At 42.1% G+C, this 12,072-nt stretch overlaps 1 protein-coding gene across 1 annotated transcript in view; it reads left to right on the forward strand.

Annotated features, from left to right (window-relative positions):
* Nucleotides 1-12,072, forward strand: part of LOC100081655 (A-kinase anchor protein 6) — a 113,916-nt gene that overhangs the window by 65,365 nt on the left and 36,479 nt on the right. Inside the window, exon 5 of the mRNA XM_029078758.1 lies at nt 10,108-10,323. Within this exon, the coding sequence (XP_028934591.1) occupies nt 10,108-10,323 (216 nt within the window). The remainder of the gene's footprint in view (nt 1-10,107; nt 10,324-12,072) is intronic.

Genomic DNA, 12,072 nt, shown 5'->3' on the forward strand with positions numbered 1-12,072 from the left:
TGCACCTTGGGTGCTGTAAATAGATTCCAAACTACAATAATACAAAAATGAATTCTAATTAATGCCTTATTGGTTTAGAAAATGAGCAATTCTGAGGTTTTAGAAAAGGAATTTTGAAGTTTAATAGCTAAGTTGCATTTGCATCCAACACCCTTTCCCCTTTATTGTTAAAAGTTACCTTTCTGTAATTGCAGATGAGTTTCATCTTCAGATAACAGCATCTTAACAATAATGGACACATTTTTAACAGATTATTGCCAAAAGTGCATTCTTTATTCCAGGGAGACACTGTAATAGATACCAGCATTTTAGTAATGATACAAGCAATCTGTAAGCTATTACAGTTTCCTTTAGAGTAACTTAATCTTCATATTGTTTTGTATGTCTGGAATTTTAATAGTGTTTTTAATTTAGGAGAGGAAGTATACTACATATTACTAATTACATGTGAATATGAACTAAGTATCAGACCAGTGAACTCTATTCTTAAAAACAAACTTATTTAGAAGTACTTAACCTAGTGTAAGAAATGCCGCAAAGAAATTAAAGAACATCATATAGTGATAATAATAGCTTTCATGGAACAACACAGTGAGAGCTTTCTCTTCTGGAATGATGATTGTGTTTTAGTCCACAACACGATGGGGGAAAGAGCTGGAAGAATACAAGTGCCATTTCCTAACTGCAATTAGCACTACTCCCAACAATGAAAGGCACAGACAATTAAAACGCAAATCGGAACGTCTATTAGAAAGAATGATAAAACTTTCTACTTCTGCGCCAGGGCTTTCCAGGCACTTAAAACATTTGAATTAATGAAGCTACCAACCCGCTTAATGGTTCCAATTTTATAAGTGAGAAAACCAGGGGAGAGAGAGAGAGAGAGAGAGAGATCAACTTGTTCAGAGTCTCACTGAGGAGCCCCATGTAGAGTTGGAAATAGAAATCCGGAGTCCAACCCCCAGCTCTCTTGTCTAACCAGGTGCTAACCAAGAGCAAGAATGACCATTCGATTTCACCTAAAAGCACCAGATATTTACGCTAAAATCCAAAGGTGGGAGTCTAAGTTTGCAAACGAGGAAGATAAATCTTTCTTTGCTGGGCTCTTGGACTACTTATGTCATGAGCAATTCCCAAACCATTGAGGGAAAACTCCAAGCAGGAAGGCTCCCAAAGAGGTGCTTAATGTTCCAATTCAGCAGACTGTAATGCTGCTTAAAAAGTATTGCTTTTAAATCAAAGAGACCAGTTTGCTATTTTGAAGGAAGTCATAATCCACTTAAAACTGTCATTCTGCGTTTTTGACTTTCAATTAGATATTTTCAAAATGTCAGACCCAGATTTGGTTTCACCCATCACCATAATAAAATGTGACAGCAAAGATATTATATCAATACTTTTTTCATAATTAGCAATAAGGATCTTGCCAAGGGTTAACTAGAAAAGTTTCATAAACGTTTTTCTATGAACGGTCCTGAAGGCAGCATTACATCTTCCAAATCTGCTAATGTAGCAAAGACTGGTGACAACTCGGAGAAAAATCTGTGAGCAAAACAGTTTGGAGAGAATAGTTTGGTGGTGCTTGATGTATGTTACGTAAATGAGCTTATTAGGACTCTCATCTATTTTATTATTGGTGACCAATTTAATAGAGGCATTTAAAAAACAATATTTCTGCCTGACTCCTGGAAATGAAGAAGATACATTGATATAATTGAGAGCAAATGATTGCATGTCGTGCCATTTAATCATGTCATTTTTCAATTGCTGTTTTTTGCACTTCACTGCATACTTATAGAATATTTAGCTTCAATATAGATTAAGTCCCATGGTTTGCAACTGAGCTGAGTTCTTATATTAGCTGACATTTTCTTTTAAGCTAGGAATCAGTTAAAACACCCAGTTATCACTTGCCTGTATTTTCTTTAAAAAACGACATGTCATCATTCACTCCCATTCGGGGGCCCTGGTGTTTTTTATCTTGCAGAATTGCTTTTCCAGTCTTGTCTTTTTTATTAGCCGGCAGAAATGCAAATATGCAACATTTAGACAGTGGCCATATTTAACTTTAAAGTGCAAGAGTCACAGGAAAAAGCCACTGAAATTCAGAGATCTGCAAACCTCTCCAGAAACCTTTGGTAAGGTTCTGCCATTGAGAAAGGTGCACTTCTGCTCTGCAAACTCTTTTTCCTCACTGCCCCATGTTCTTCATTTTTAGTGTCACTGCCAGCCCTACAAGGGATTCTTCCCTAAGAGTTTGCCTCCTCCTGCTTTTTATTCTACCCTAGTAGGAGACCTGCATCAGAACCAGAGGCGGGCCACCAGACTACAGCCCTTTCTGTCGGGGCATCACTGCCTATGTGTCCAACAAGACTCTTGAAGTACAAGCAAGTGGAAGGGGTTGGGGCAGTTGGCCTATGATGACGTTGTTACTGTGGCAACTGTCTGTGAAGTCATGGCCAGGTGGTGGTGGAGAAACATTGACTGCTCTTACTCACCCACAGTATCCCTCGGCCTGAGCAAAACAGCACATTCAAACTGAGACATTATTATTCTGTCTAGGTGTAGAGGAATAGAGCAAAGCTAAGGCTGCAGGAAAGTTCAGTAAATTGCCCTCTTTTTTATCAATTCTGCCCATCCAGCCGACACTGACCTGACCCACCCCTGTACCCCCAGGGCATTCCCTGGGTGGTGGGACCACTCGGACCTGCCTTTGCTCTTTCAAACTCAGGGCTTGGGCTTGCGAGGGGCTCCTGCTGGGACCAGCAGCAAAAAAATAAAAAATTACCCTGGGGCCAATGCCTGCTTCCTGATTCCATACAGTCTTGGGGAGCGGAGGTGCAGCCCATTTAGTGACGGGAGGCATCTGCCAGGGCGGGGCACCATTATAGGCATGGGGTCCCAAGTTTGTAGCCAGAGGGCTATCCATGGGGACAAGGCACCACATTCTGGGGTAGGGTACCAGTTGTGAGGACAGTGTATTCACACAGGAGGACAAGTCATATGGGCTGGAAGAGTGCAGGAACGTAAGGGAAAGGAGGGACAGGTTATTATCCATCCCACTATATTATAAGGTTCTTAAGAGTAGGGATCATGCCTACCTACTCTGTTGTTCTCTCCTGAGCAGCTAGTACAGTGCTGTGCACACAGTCACCATTCAATAAATGCCACACTGATTGATGGATTGACCGACATGAAAGTGCTTAAAGCTGTGTTAGTAACTTCCCTGGCTTTACCCAGGCACCTCTTCTTCATTAGCATCCTCAAATTGAATTCCTCCCCTGGTTCCAACTGCATTAAAGGCTCAGCCAAATGGCCAAGAAGAGAGGTCTTATTTTCTTGCCTTGCTTTGCAGGTAGATTAAATCTGATGGTCGCAAGGATTTTACCAGCCAATTATGCTAAATCAATTACGTTAGCAATTATATGAATTCAGCCAGCTGAAGAAGAACAATGCCACTGCTCAATTGCAGGCTGTGGGCCCTGTTTTTAAACTTACTCAAACTCCTCCTTCGTGACTGCCCCTTGGATTTCTGAGAGGCATCTCTAACTGGCTTGATGATTTTGATTCAGAATACAGGCCTCTGAAAAATAGGAGTTGTGTTTTTATAACTTCCCTGGGAAGGATCCAGTAAACAATGCTGTGTCTGTAACACCTATTATATAAGGTTCATTCATATTATTCATAATAAGATATGATGGAAGTGTAATTCCACACTCTAGGTACAAACAGCTCCACCTAGCTTCCTCCTCCCTAGTAACTCTAAAATGCTAAAGCTGTCTTGGGTCACTGTTTGGTTGATAATAATAATAATATTTTTGATTTTTGTTAAGTGCTTACTATGTGTCAAGCACTGTTCTAAACACTGGGGTAGATACAAGGTAATCAGGTTGTCCCACGTGGGACTCACAGTCTTACTCCCCATTTTACAGATGAGGTAGCTGAGGCACAGAGAAGTTAAGTGGCTTGCCCAGTGTCACACAGCAGACAAGTGGCAGAGCCAGGATTAGAACCCATGTCCTCTGACTCACAAGCCCATGCTCTTTCCAGTAGGCCACAGTGCTTCTGGTTAACAGCCTCTTGACATTGATTGACTGGTATTGCATTCAATCTGCATCCCGCCTGCTGAATAACTAGCAGGAAAGGCCAGGGGGTGGGGACGGACACATGTGCAGTGGGTTTCCTCCATACCCTGAGATAGGAAAAAGTTACCCATTCATGGTTGGTGAATTGTCCATTTTTCTGGGAGTCACACCGCAGTGGTTGAGCCAGGCAGTTAGTTAGACTAGCTACAGATTGGGAATGGAGATGCTAAGATAGGAACTTGCACAGTGCCAAGCAGCACTTGGCCTGAGAGAGGGGAGGAACCCTATCTCCATAACTGCCCCTCAGACCTAACTATCCCCTCTGCTGCCCACAAATCTTACCACCTCTCAGCTCCTGTCACCTCTCTTCCCCACAGGAAGCCTGGTTGGCTTCACTGGTGGAGAGGCCCTAGTTTGCCCAGTGGAGCCAATCCAGTGATGGTGAATCTTAATCTTCACGCAGGTGATCAGTGAAGGAAGTTTCCCCATCACTCAGTGGTTGGGGGACATTCCCCACAGACAATATACCCAAGAGACTTCTCTATATAAGAGAGAGATCCAGATTAAACAACTTGAACACAAATCTGCCAGGATATTCCCAGGACTTCAGTGGGGTAGTACAGCCATGATGAGAGGTGTAAGGCAGAGACTAAGCTACACAGGAAGACTTTGGCTGTGGAAGTGGAAGGGTCTGAAGCAATTTAGAGACAGAGGGAAGGAAGAAGCACAGGAATTAATGGTGTTGAGGATGTCGCGGAAGATAGAGACACAGGATTGGGGTCATCCCTAGGGGAGAAAAAAAGGGTAACTGCCTCAGACAGACCTTACCATTAGCGTTCCCTCCCCCCACCCACCTCCACTTCCGCTTCAAAGAGCCACCATCAGTAGTGGCATGGCTCAGAGGGAGTGAAGCAGTTTAGAACCAGAAGGTGATCTCTTTCACAACTAGTTCCATAATTTTACTCTTAATAATAATTGTGGCATTTGTTAAGCACTAATTGATACAGGTTAATCATATCAGATACAGTCCCTGCCCCACACAGGGCTTATAGTCTGAGTAGGAGGGAGAATAGGTATTTAACCTCCATTTTATAATTGAGGAAACCGAGGGCCAGAGAAATTAAATAACTTGCCTAAGGTCATGCAGTAAGTGGCAGGGCTGTGTTTAAAACCCAGGTCCTGTGATTCTCGGACCTCTGCTGTTGCCTCTAACCCATTGAAAACCCATCCTCTGTCCCTGTCAGACCATTGACTCCACACTGGCCTATTTGTCTGACTATCACACTGCCTAGGTATGAAAGATGATTCTGAGACTGCACACTCCAGTGGCAGAGGTGGCAACAGTGTTTCCAGGAGTCTCCCCAGCTGAGTGATAGATTACTAACTTGCAAGCATTTGCCATTTATTGTTTTCTACCAACAGCTCACAAACCAAGATTTGAATTGCTCGATGCTCTTTAAACACTCAGTGCTCATCTTTCCAAGTGGCCAGGGTGGAAGCCGGAATGTCGGAAGGTGAATGTATCTGGGAAAGCTCGCCCAATTTGAACTGATAAACTACTGTTCTGAGCTGAGGGCAGAGATGAGAATATCTAACCAGCTGGGGCTTGTTAACCAATTGCCAAATCCCATTTTCTGGGAACTAAGTAGTACTTGTTTGGCTCTGTGCCCTGGATTATGCTGTTTTCTCCTTGAAGACCAGGAAATTTCTTTGCAGGCCTTAGTCTGGGACATTTGAGGGTAAATTACCAACTCCACCTTCAACAGTTGAAGTCCACCCTCCGGTTAAAATAAGGCAAGCCCATGACAGACCAAGGAGCATATCACTAGGGGCTCTTAAACTGACTTTCCCTAGATTTCTCCCCATAGCACCACCTCATATCCTGGGGCCATAAAATCCAGATTTTGGACTCCCCCATTCCCATTAAGACTTTTAGATTATTTTGCACATTTTTTATGTAGTGTTTTAATGTTTTGTCACTTCTGATGTGTCTATCTCCAATCGCTTCTTCCCACTTAATCTCTTAGATTGTGAACCCCTGCAAGGGACAGGGAGTTGATCTAATTCCCACCTGTGTATTCTCTCTCAGCACTTAGTACAGTGTTCTGCACCACTAAATGCTTAATGAATACTATCCCTATTAGAACCCCTCAGCACTCAACACCAAGGTCTGGGAGATCTGAACTCAAGATGGCTTTGGTCAGACACAAGTTTAATGTTTTCAAAAGTTGGACAGATGCAAGTTCAGAATTCATCTAGAAGAAAATATTGCATCAGCTTTATTCGATGGTGAATATATAGGGAGTTTATGAGTTGAAGAGAAGGATTTACAACATGAGGGAGGTAATCTTTTGACAGATTACAGAAATATGTTTAGGGGCTGTTTGGAAAACCAACAGTAATGGAGAGTTTCTTGGAAAAACTGGTTTGGCTTGAAGAACTGCACACTCCATTCTGCACAAATCTGTCTTTATAGCATAGAGGAACTGGGAAAGACATCAAAAGCAAAGGAACCACGGGGATTGTTATAAGTCTGAAGGGAACCAAAATAATGATTCTCCAGCAATGGCCATCTGAAATAATCCTGACAACATGATAACAGTCCACGCACCTAACAGAGACAGCCTTGTCTGAGAAAATCGCATACAGATTATTGAAGGGTGGGGATGAGTGTGGCAGCATTTGGGATCCATTTTGTAAGCATGTTGTTGGATAATCATGCTTTTCCTCATTTAGTGCTTTCTTCTTCATCTTCCTCCTTCCCACACATTCTTCTCTTTGCATGTTTAGATCAAATGAATATATTTATATTTGGGAAGCAGAAAAAATTTTGTTCGATTTATAGGCAGTTGTCATGTCTTTGCATTAGTGTTACCTCTGTTTAAAAGAGGTTTCTGCATGAAATCTTCTTTTAACATATCTCTACAGGAAAAACAAGTGAAATAGAATTGGGGCTGCTTAGTTGTTCCACTTCAATTGTGTGTTGACATTTCATAGGCCTAATTTACCATAGAAATCACCTAAATAACCAACCCAGGCATCTGCATTGCCCAGACGCATGAGATTTATAGTAATCATAAATAACTATTTTAATGGTTGCTATGGGGAGGGATTCAGTTGATCAATGATGATCATATGGGAATGGCAGAATGCTTCTCTCTATGCACTGAAAAAGTATTTGACTGTAAAAATGGTCCTTCTTTTTTATGTTGTGAAGTAATGACTTTGTTTCAACGTAAGGATTTGTGTGTTGGGGGTGGGGATAGGTTATTCAACCAGAATGCGGTTTAAGCCCTTTGGATCTTTAAAATACTGCAACATGGTGAAGGTAGGAAAATCAGATCCTCTAGGCTAACTAGAGTATTAAACTTGAACGGCTAGACCCTAAACTCCTTGTGGGCAGGGAACATGTCTCAGACTTGTATTCAATCAATGGTATTTATTGAGCGTTTATTGTAGTCAGGGCTCTGTACTAAATGTTTGGGAGAGTTTAGTGCAACATAATTAGTAGACATATTTCCTGCCTACAGTGAGCTTACAGTCTAGAGGACTGTGCTGTATTTCCTCAAGCGTTTAGTTAGTTCATTGCACTATATAACTACTATTACTACTAACTGTAATTGTTTCACAATTTTTAATCACTATATCCATTTCAACTGCCTCAAACTGAAGATGGGCATGGTACAGTCTGAAGCATAACGTTGGAAATCCAGGTGGTGTTAAGTGGTCTCAATGTAGCCTTTTAAAAAAATCAACAATACACTTGTATATTGAAACTTTGAACTCAAACAACCCAACCATCCTGTCAGGGCTGTTTGACTGTTTCCAGATTGAATGAAGCCACTTTGAACACTCTTGATTGATGGGGCAGCCTGTCCTAGCTCTGTAGTAGCCTTGGAGAATCTCATTTCAGCCCTACATTAAGCCGAGACAGTACAGTGTTGTCCATTGGCTGGGGACCCAGCCCTTCCAGTAGACTTCAGGGGGAGTTTGGCAAGATTCAGACCACAGCAGGAAGACATCCCATGTCATTCCCCCAAACCGTATCATTTCCCATTTTATGTCTCAGTCACCCAGAAGAAATCCAATAAAATTCAATGAAAATCTCTCAATCTAAGTAGGATCTTAAATGTCTCCCATAAACCGAGGTCACTGTCCATAAAATGACTTGGGAATAGCAGAACTGGAAACAGGAACCATACAATAGATGGATCCAACAGGAGGCTGAGAAGAAGGATGAGGGGTCGACCTCAGAGCTGGGTGGAAATGGGGGATGACTTCGAAAAGGGTTTCTCTCAAGGATTGAAGGGATGAGTTCTGGCTCTAATACTGGACTAATGAACAGAATCAGGAAGGAAATATGTCAGACTGGTTGGTTCGAATGGGAGCCATGTAGGGAAATAATAATGAGCTCTAGGAAAATAAATAAGGGAAAGTTCAGGAAGCAGAAGTGAAAATGCAGCACTGGTCTAAATTGAATAATAAAATTCCTGGTCATATTTTGCCATAAATAGAGGTTTGGGAATTTGTCATTCACCTTATTTAAAATTCAGAAATATTAAAGATACAGGATTCTCTCATTACAGAAATAATAGAATTCTGGCTATTACTGAGTTAGGGTAATTTCAATGGCTATAGAATGCATTATATCAATAAGTGGAACATCTGTATGAAATGTCCACCTGCTGATATAGTACTACTCAGTGTATGTTTCAATGAAATGCACTTAATCATTTTAAGACTTCTTCTAATGAAGCCTTAGCTGGATTAACATTTTGAGCACAAATACTTTTAGGCATTAAAACTCTCTCTCTAAATGAAATTGCATTGTCTTGTTTACCCTTGTTGATTAATAAGCAATCTGTTAACTGTTAGAACAGTCCAATTGTGCCAGGAGAAGGAGATTAGTAATTCAGTGATGTTTGTGGATATAATCATCATTTCTCTTGAAGGCTTTGAATTAGAATATCACTTACACACTATCCAAAGGCAAAGAAAAGATAGACTATTTTTTAGACACACATACCCACAATTTTGCATGAGTCATTCAGTTTAGGGTCACTGCAGCAGTAAAACCCTTTTCGAGGGTGGCATCTTGTTTACAGGCACAGTCTTCTAAACTATTTGGCTAACTGGTGGTTTTTAAGCTAAACAGTGATGGAATGATTCTGCTTCCCAATTTCTGTTTGTGGAGCATCATTACTGTCTTGATAATCAAGTCTGGAGAGAGAAGTGCAGGTTAATAGTCTATCCTTCACAGGAAGCCATGATATGGGTAGGCGGAAGTTCTTGCTTATTTTTTTTGAGCTGTGTTAATAACTAAACACCTCCTACTTCCCAGCTCTACAGTGACTGAGATATGATTGCCACTGGCTTTTTAATTCTTTAGAATTTCCAGGAGTTTTCAATTAAATACTTTCTTCTGAGAGTCTGGCCTCCATTTGGCCAGAAAGATTCAGTGAATCAATAATATTTATTGAGTTTGTGCAGAGAATGATACTATGCTCTTGGGAATGTGGACTAGAGTAAGAAGACACACCTACCCTCAAAGAGCTTACAAACCAGTAGGGGGAAACAGATACTGAAGAAGATTCCTTTCATTCACTATGGACCTCCTAATGAGTCTGTATTTCATCAAACGAGTATTAACTGAGCACCCACTCTGTGCAGATCTCCCTACTAAACAGTTAGGAAGATACCCCTGAATAAGAGACACAATCCCTGCCCTCAAGAAGCTTACAAGTGGGAGTATGATCTTTCCTGGAGACAACTCAGTGGAAAGAGATGGGCCAGGCATGGTGGAAGGAACCTGTGCTCAGTGAGAGTCCTTATCACAAAAAAACCCAAACAAACAAAAAAACCTCAATATCACCTCATTGTCCTGTTGGTTTTATGAGTGGACTTGAAATGACAAGGAAAGCCCAAATGCGCCAGAGAAACTTGACGGTTAGCAGTTGATTGAATCTATGGGGAGACCTTCCTAGCCCTGATTTTTCTGGATTCATTCCTTTCTGTATCACAGTCTCTCTGTGGTGAGATCAAACAGAGGCGCCGGGGGGTGGCCTCCGTCCTGCGACTGTGCCAGCACCTTCTGGATGACCAAGAGACCTGCAACCTGAGCGCAGACCACCAGTCAATGCAGCTGATCATCGTCAACCTGGAGAGGCGGTGGGAAGCCATAGTCATGCAGGCCGTCCAGTGGCAAACGCGACTTCAGCGGAAGTTGGGAAATGGGCCGGTGAGTGATGTTTGCTTTTAGAACGACTGACTGTTCTCTCATTTTTCTCCGAGCAGCCATTCTCCCAGGGCTCGGCAAACATGTTCATCTTACAAGTGGATTTGCTGACTGAAGGTGTAGTTCCCTGCACCCACTAAATGAAGCTCTATTTTTCACAGCCCGGCTGTCCGAAGATTTCCCTGACTAATAACATGCACTTTAGTGTATATGTTCCCTTTGCTTTTTTCTTAATCACACACAGGTTTCAACAGAACTTCAGCAAAGTACACCATTAATTCTTTTGATCATCATCCTATCACTAAGGCTATTCATTAATCATAGAAGATCCCATGAATATTTAGCTGTAAGGCAGATCTGTTCAATCTGAGCATCCATTTTTGAGGCAGATCAGTGAGGTAAATGTTGAATCCCCCTCTCTTTCTTCTCTGAGATTTATTAACCTCTTTTGCTTTGATTTGACTCCTGCACTCCCAAGTTTTGGTCCGATGCTGTTCTCTGGCCCTCCAAACCTCCCTGAGAATTGCTGGGTTCATTGCAGTAGTGAGTAAAGGAATCCTTTCATGACAATTTCTAAATTAATTTGGAAGGCTAGAGAAGCAGCATGGCCTAGTGGAAAAAGCATCAGCCTGGGAATCACAGGACTTGGGTTCTAATTCCAGCTCTGCAAAATCCTTGCTGTGTGACCTTGGGCAAGTCACTTAACTTCTCTGAGCCTCAGTTCTCCTGTTCTCCCTTCTACTTAGACTGTGAGCCCCATGCAGGACAGGGACTGTGTACACCCTACTTGTATCTACCTCAGTGCTTTAGAACCATGTTTGACACGTAGTAAGTGCTTAACAAATACTGTGGAAAAAAAAGGTTCAGTAATTTGAGTAATCGTTGCAATCCTCTCATCGATATTGATGACATTCTGTGGGAATGAAGGACTCATATCTGGAGACTTGCACTATGACTAGATGGTAAACTACACTGTGCAATAGTAGGGACACCAGATCAGGCCTGGGGCAAACTGGAGTGTCACCAGGTTTCAAAATCATCTGTAATCAGGGGAGATTTCCCTGCATGACCTCTGGCCCAGAGGTGTGTCAACAGAAGGCTCCCACATTCATAATCGATTGATAGCCAGTGCAAAAGTCTTGCAAAAGCAAAATGAGGTCTTTGGAGGAGTCTATTTTTAAAAGTGGCCCAAGATTTGCTGTCTGGACTCTTTTGGCACTGGGGACTAGGAACAGAAGGTTAGATAATTCACTTGGCCTTCTCCATTCCTGGTGCATCTGTGATGGTGCTGAGACAGGGTGGAAGGGAGGCTTTGCCTTTACAATTCTGTGTGGTTGTTTTGGACTCAAGTTGCTCAACTGTTCAAGATGGGCTTTTTAATGTCAGTGCTCTTGAGCAATGGGGTTGGACAAGTTCTGTTGAGCCGTAAAGATACTGAACCATTTGTGGGGACAGAGGAGAGGCAGGAGAGATTGCTTTATTCTTTTTGGCAGCGATTACATGTCTGAAGTGGAGACCAAAAGCAGCTGTGAGAACTCCAGTGTCTGTGGTACTCGGTATCCAACCTGGAAGAGAGAGACAGAACAGGGTTTCTGCTATGATGACTAGGGGTGGGGGAACGACTGGAAGACTAGCCTTGCTCTCTGGAGGGTAGAACTTAAGGCTGTCAGTCTGAATGGAGTTTTCATTATCTCTTTCATGAAGCTGTGGTAAAGTCCGTCAGGGAAAAGCTTTTTCAGGCTGCTTCTTAGA

The sequence above is a fragment of the Ornithorhynchus anatinus genome, chromosome 14 (genome assembly GCF_004115215.2).
Source record: "Ornithorhynchus anatinus isolate Pmale09 chromosome 14, mOrnAna1.pri.v4, whole genome shotgun sequence".
In the NCBI taxonomy this organism is placed as follows: domain Eukaryota; kingdom Metazoa; phylum Chordata; class Mammalia; order Monotremata; family Ornithorhynchidae; genus Ornithorhynchus; species Ornithorhynchus anatinus.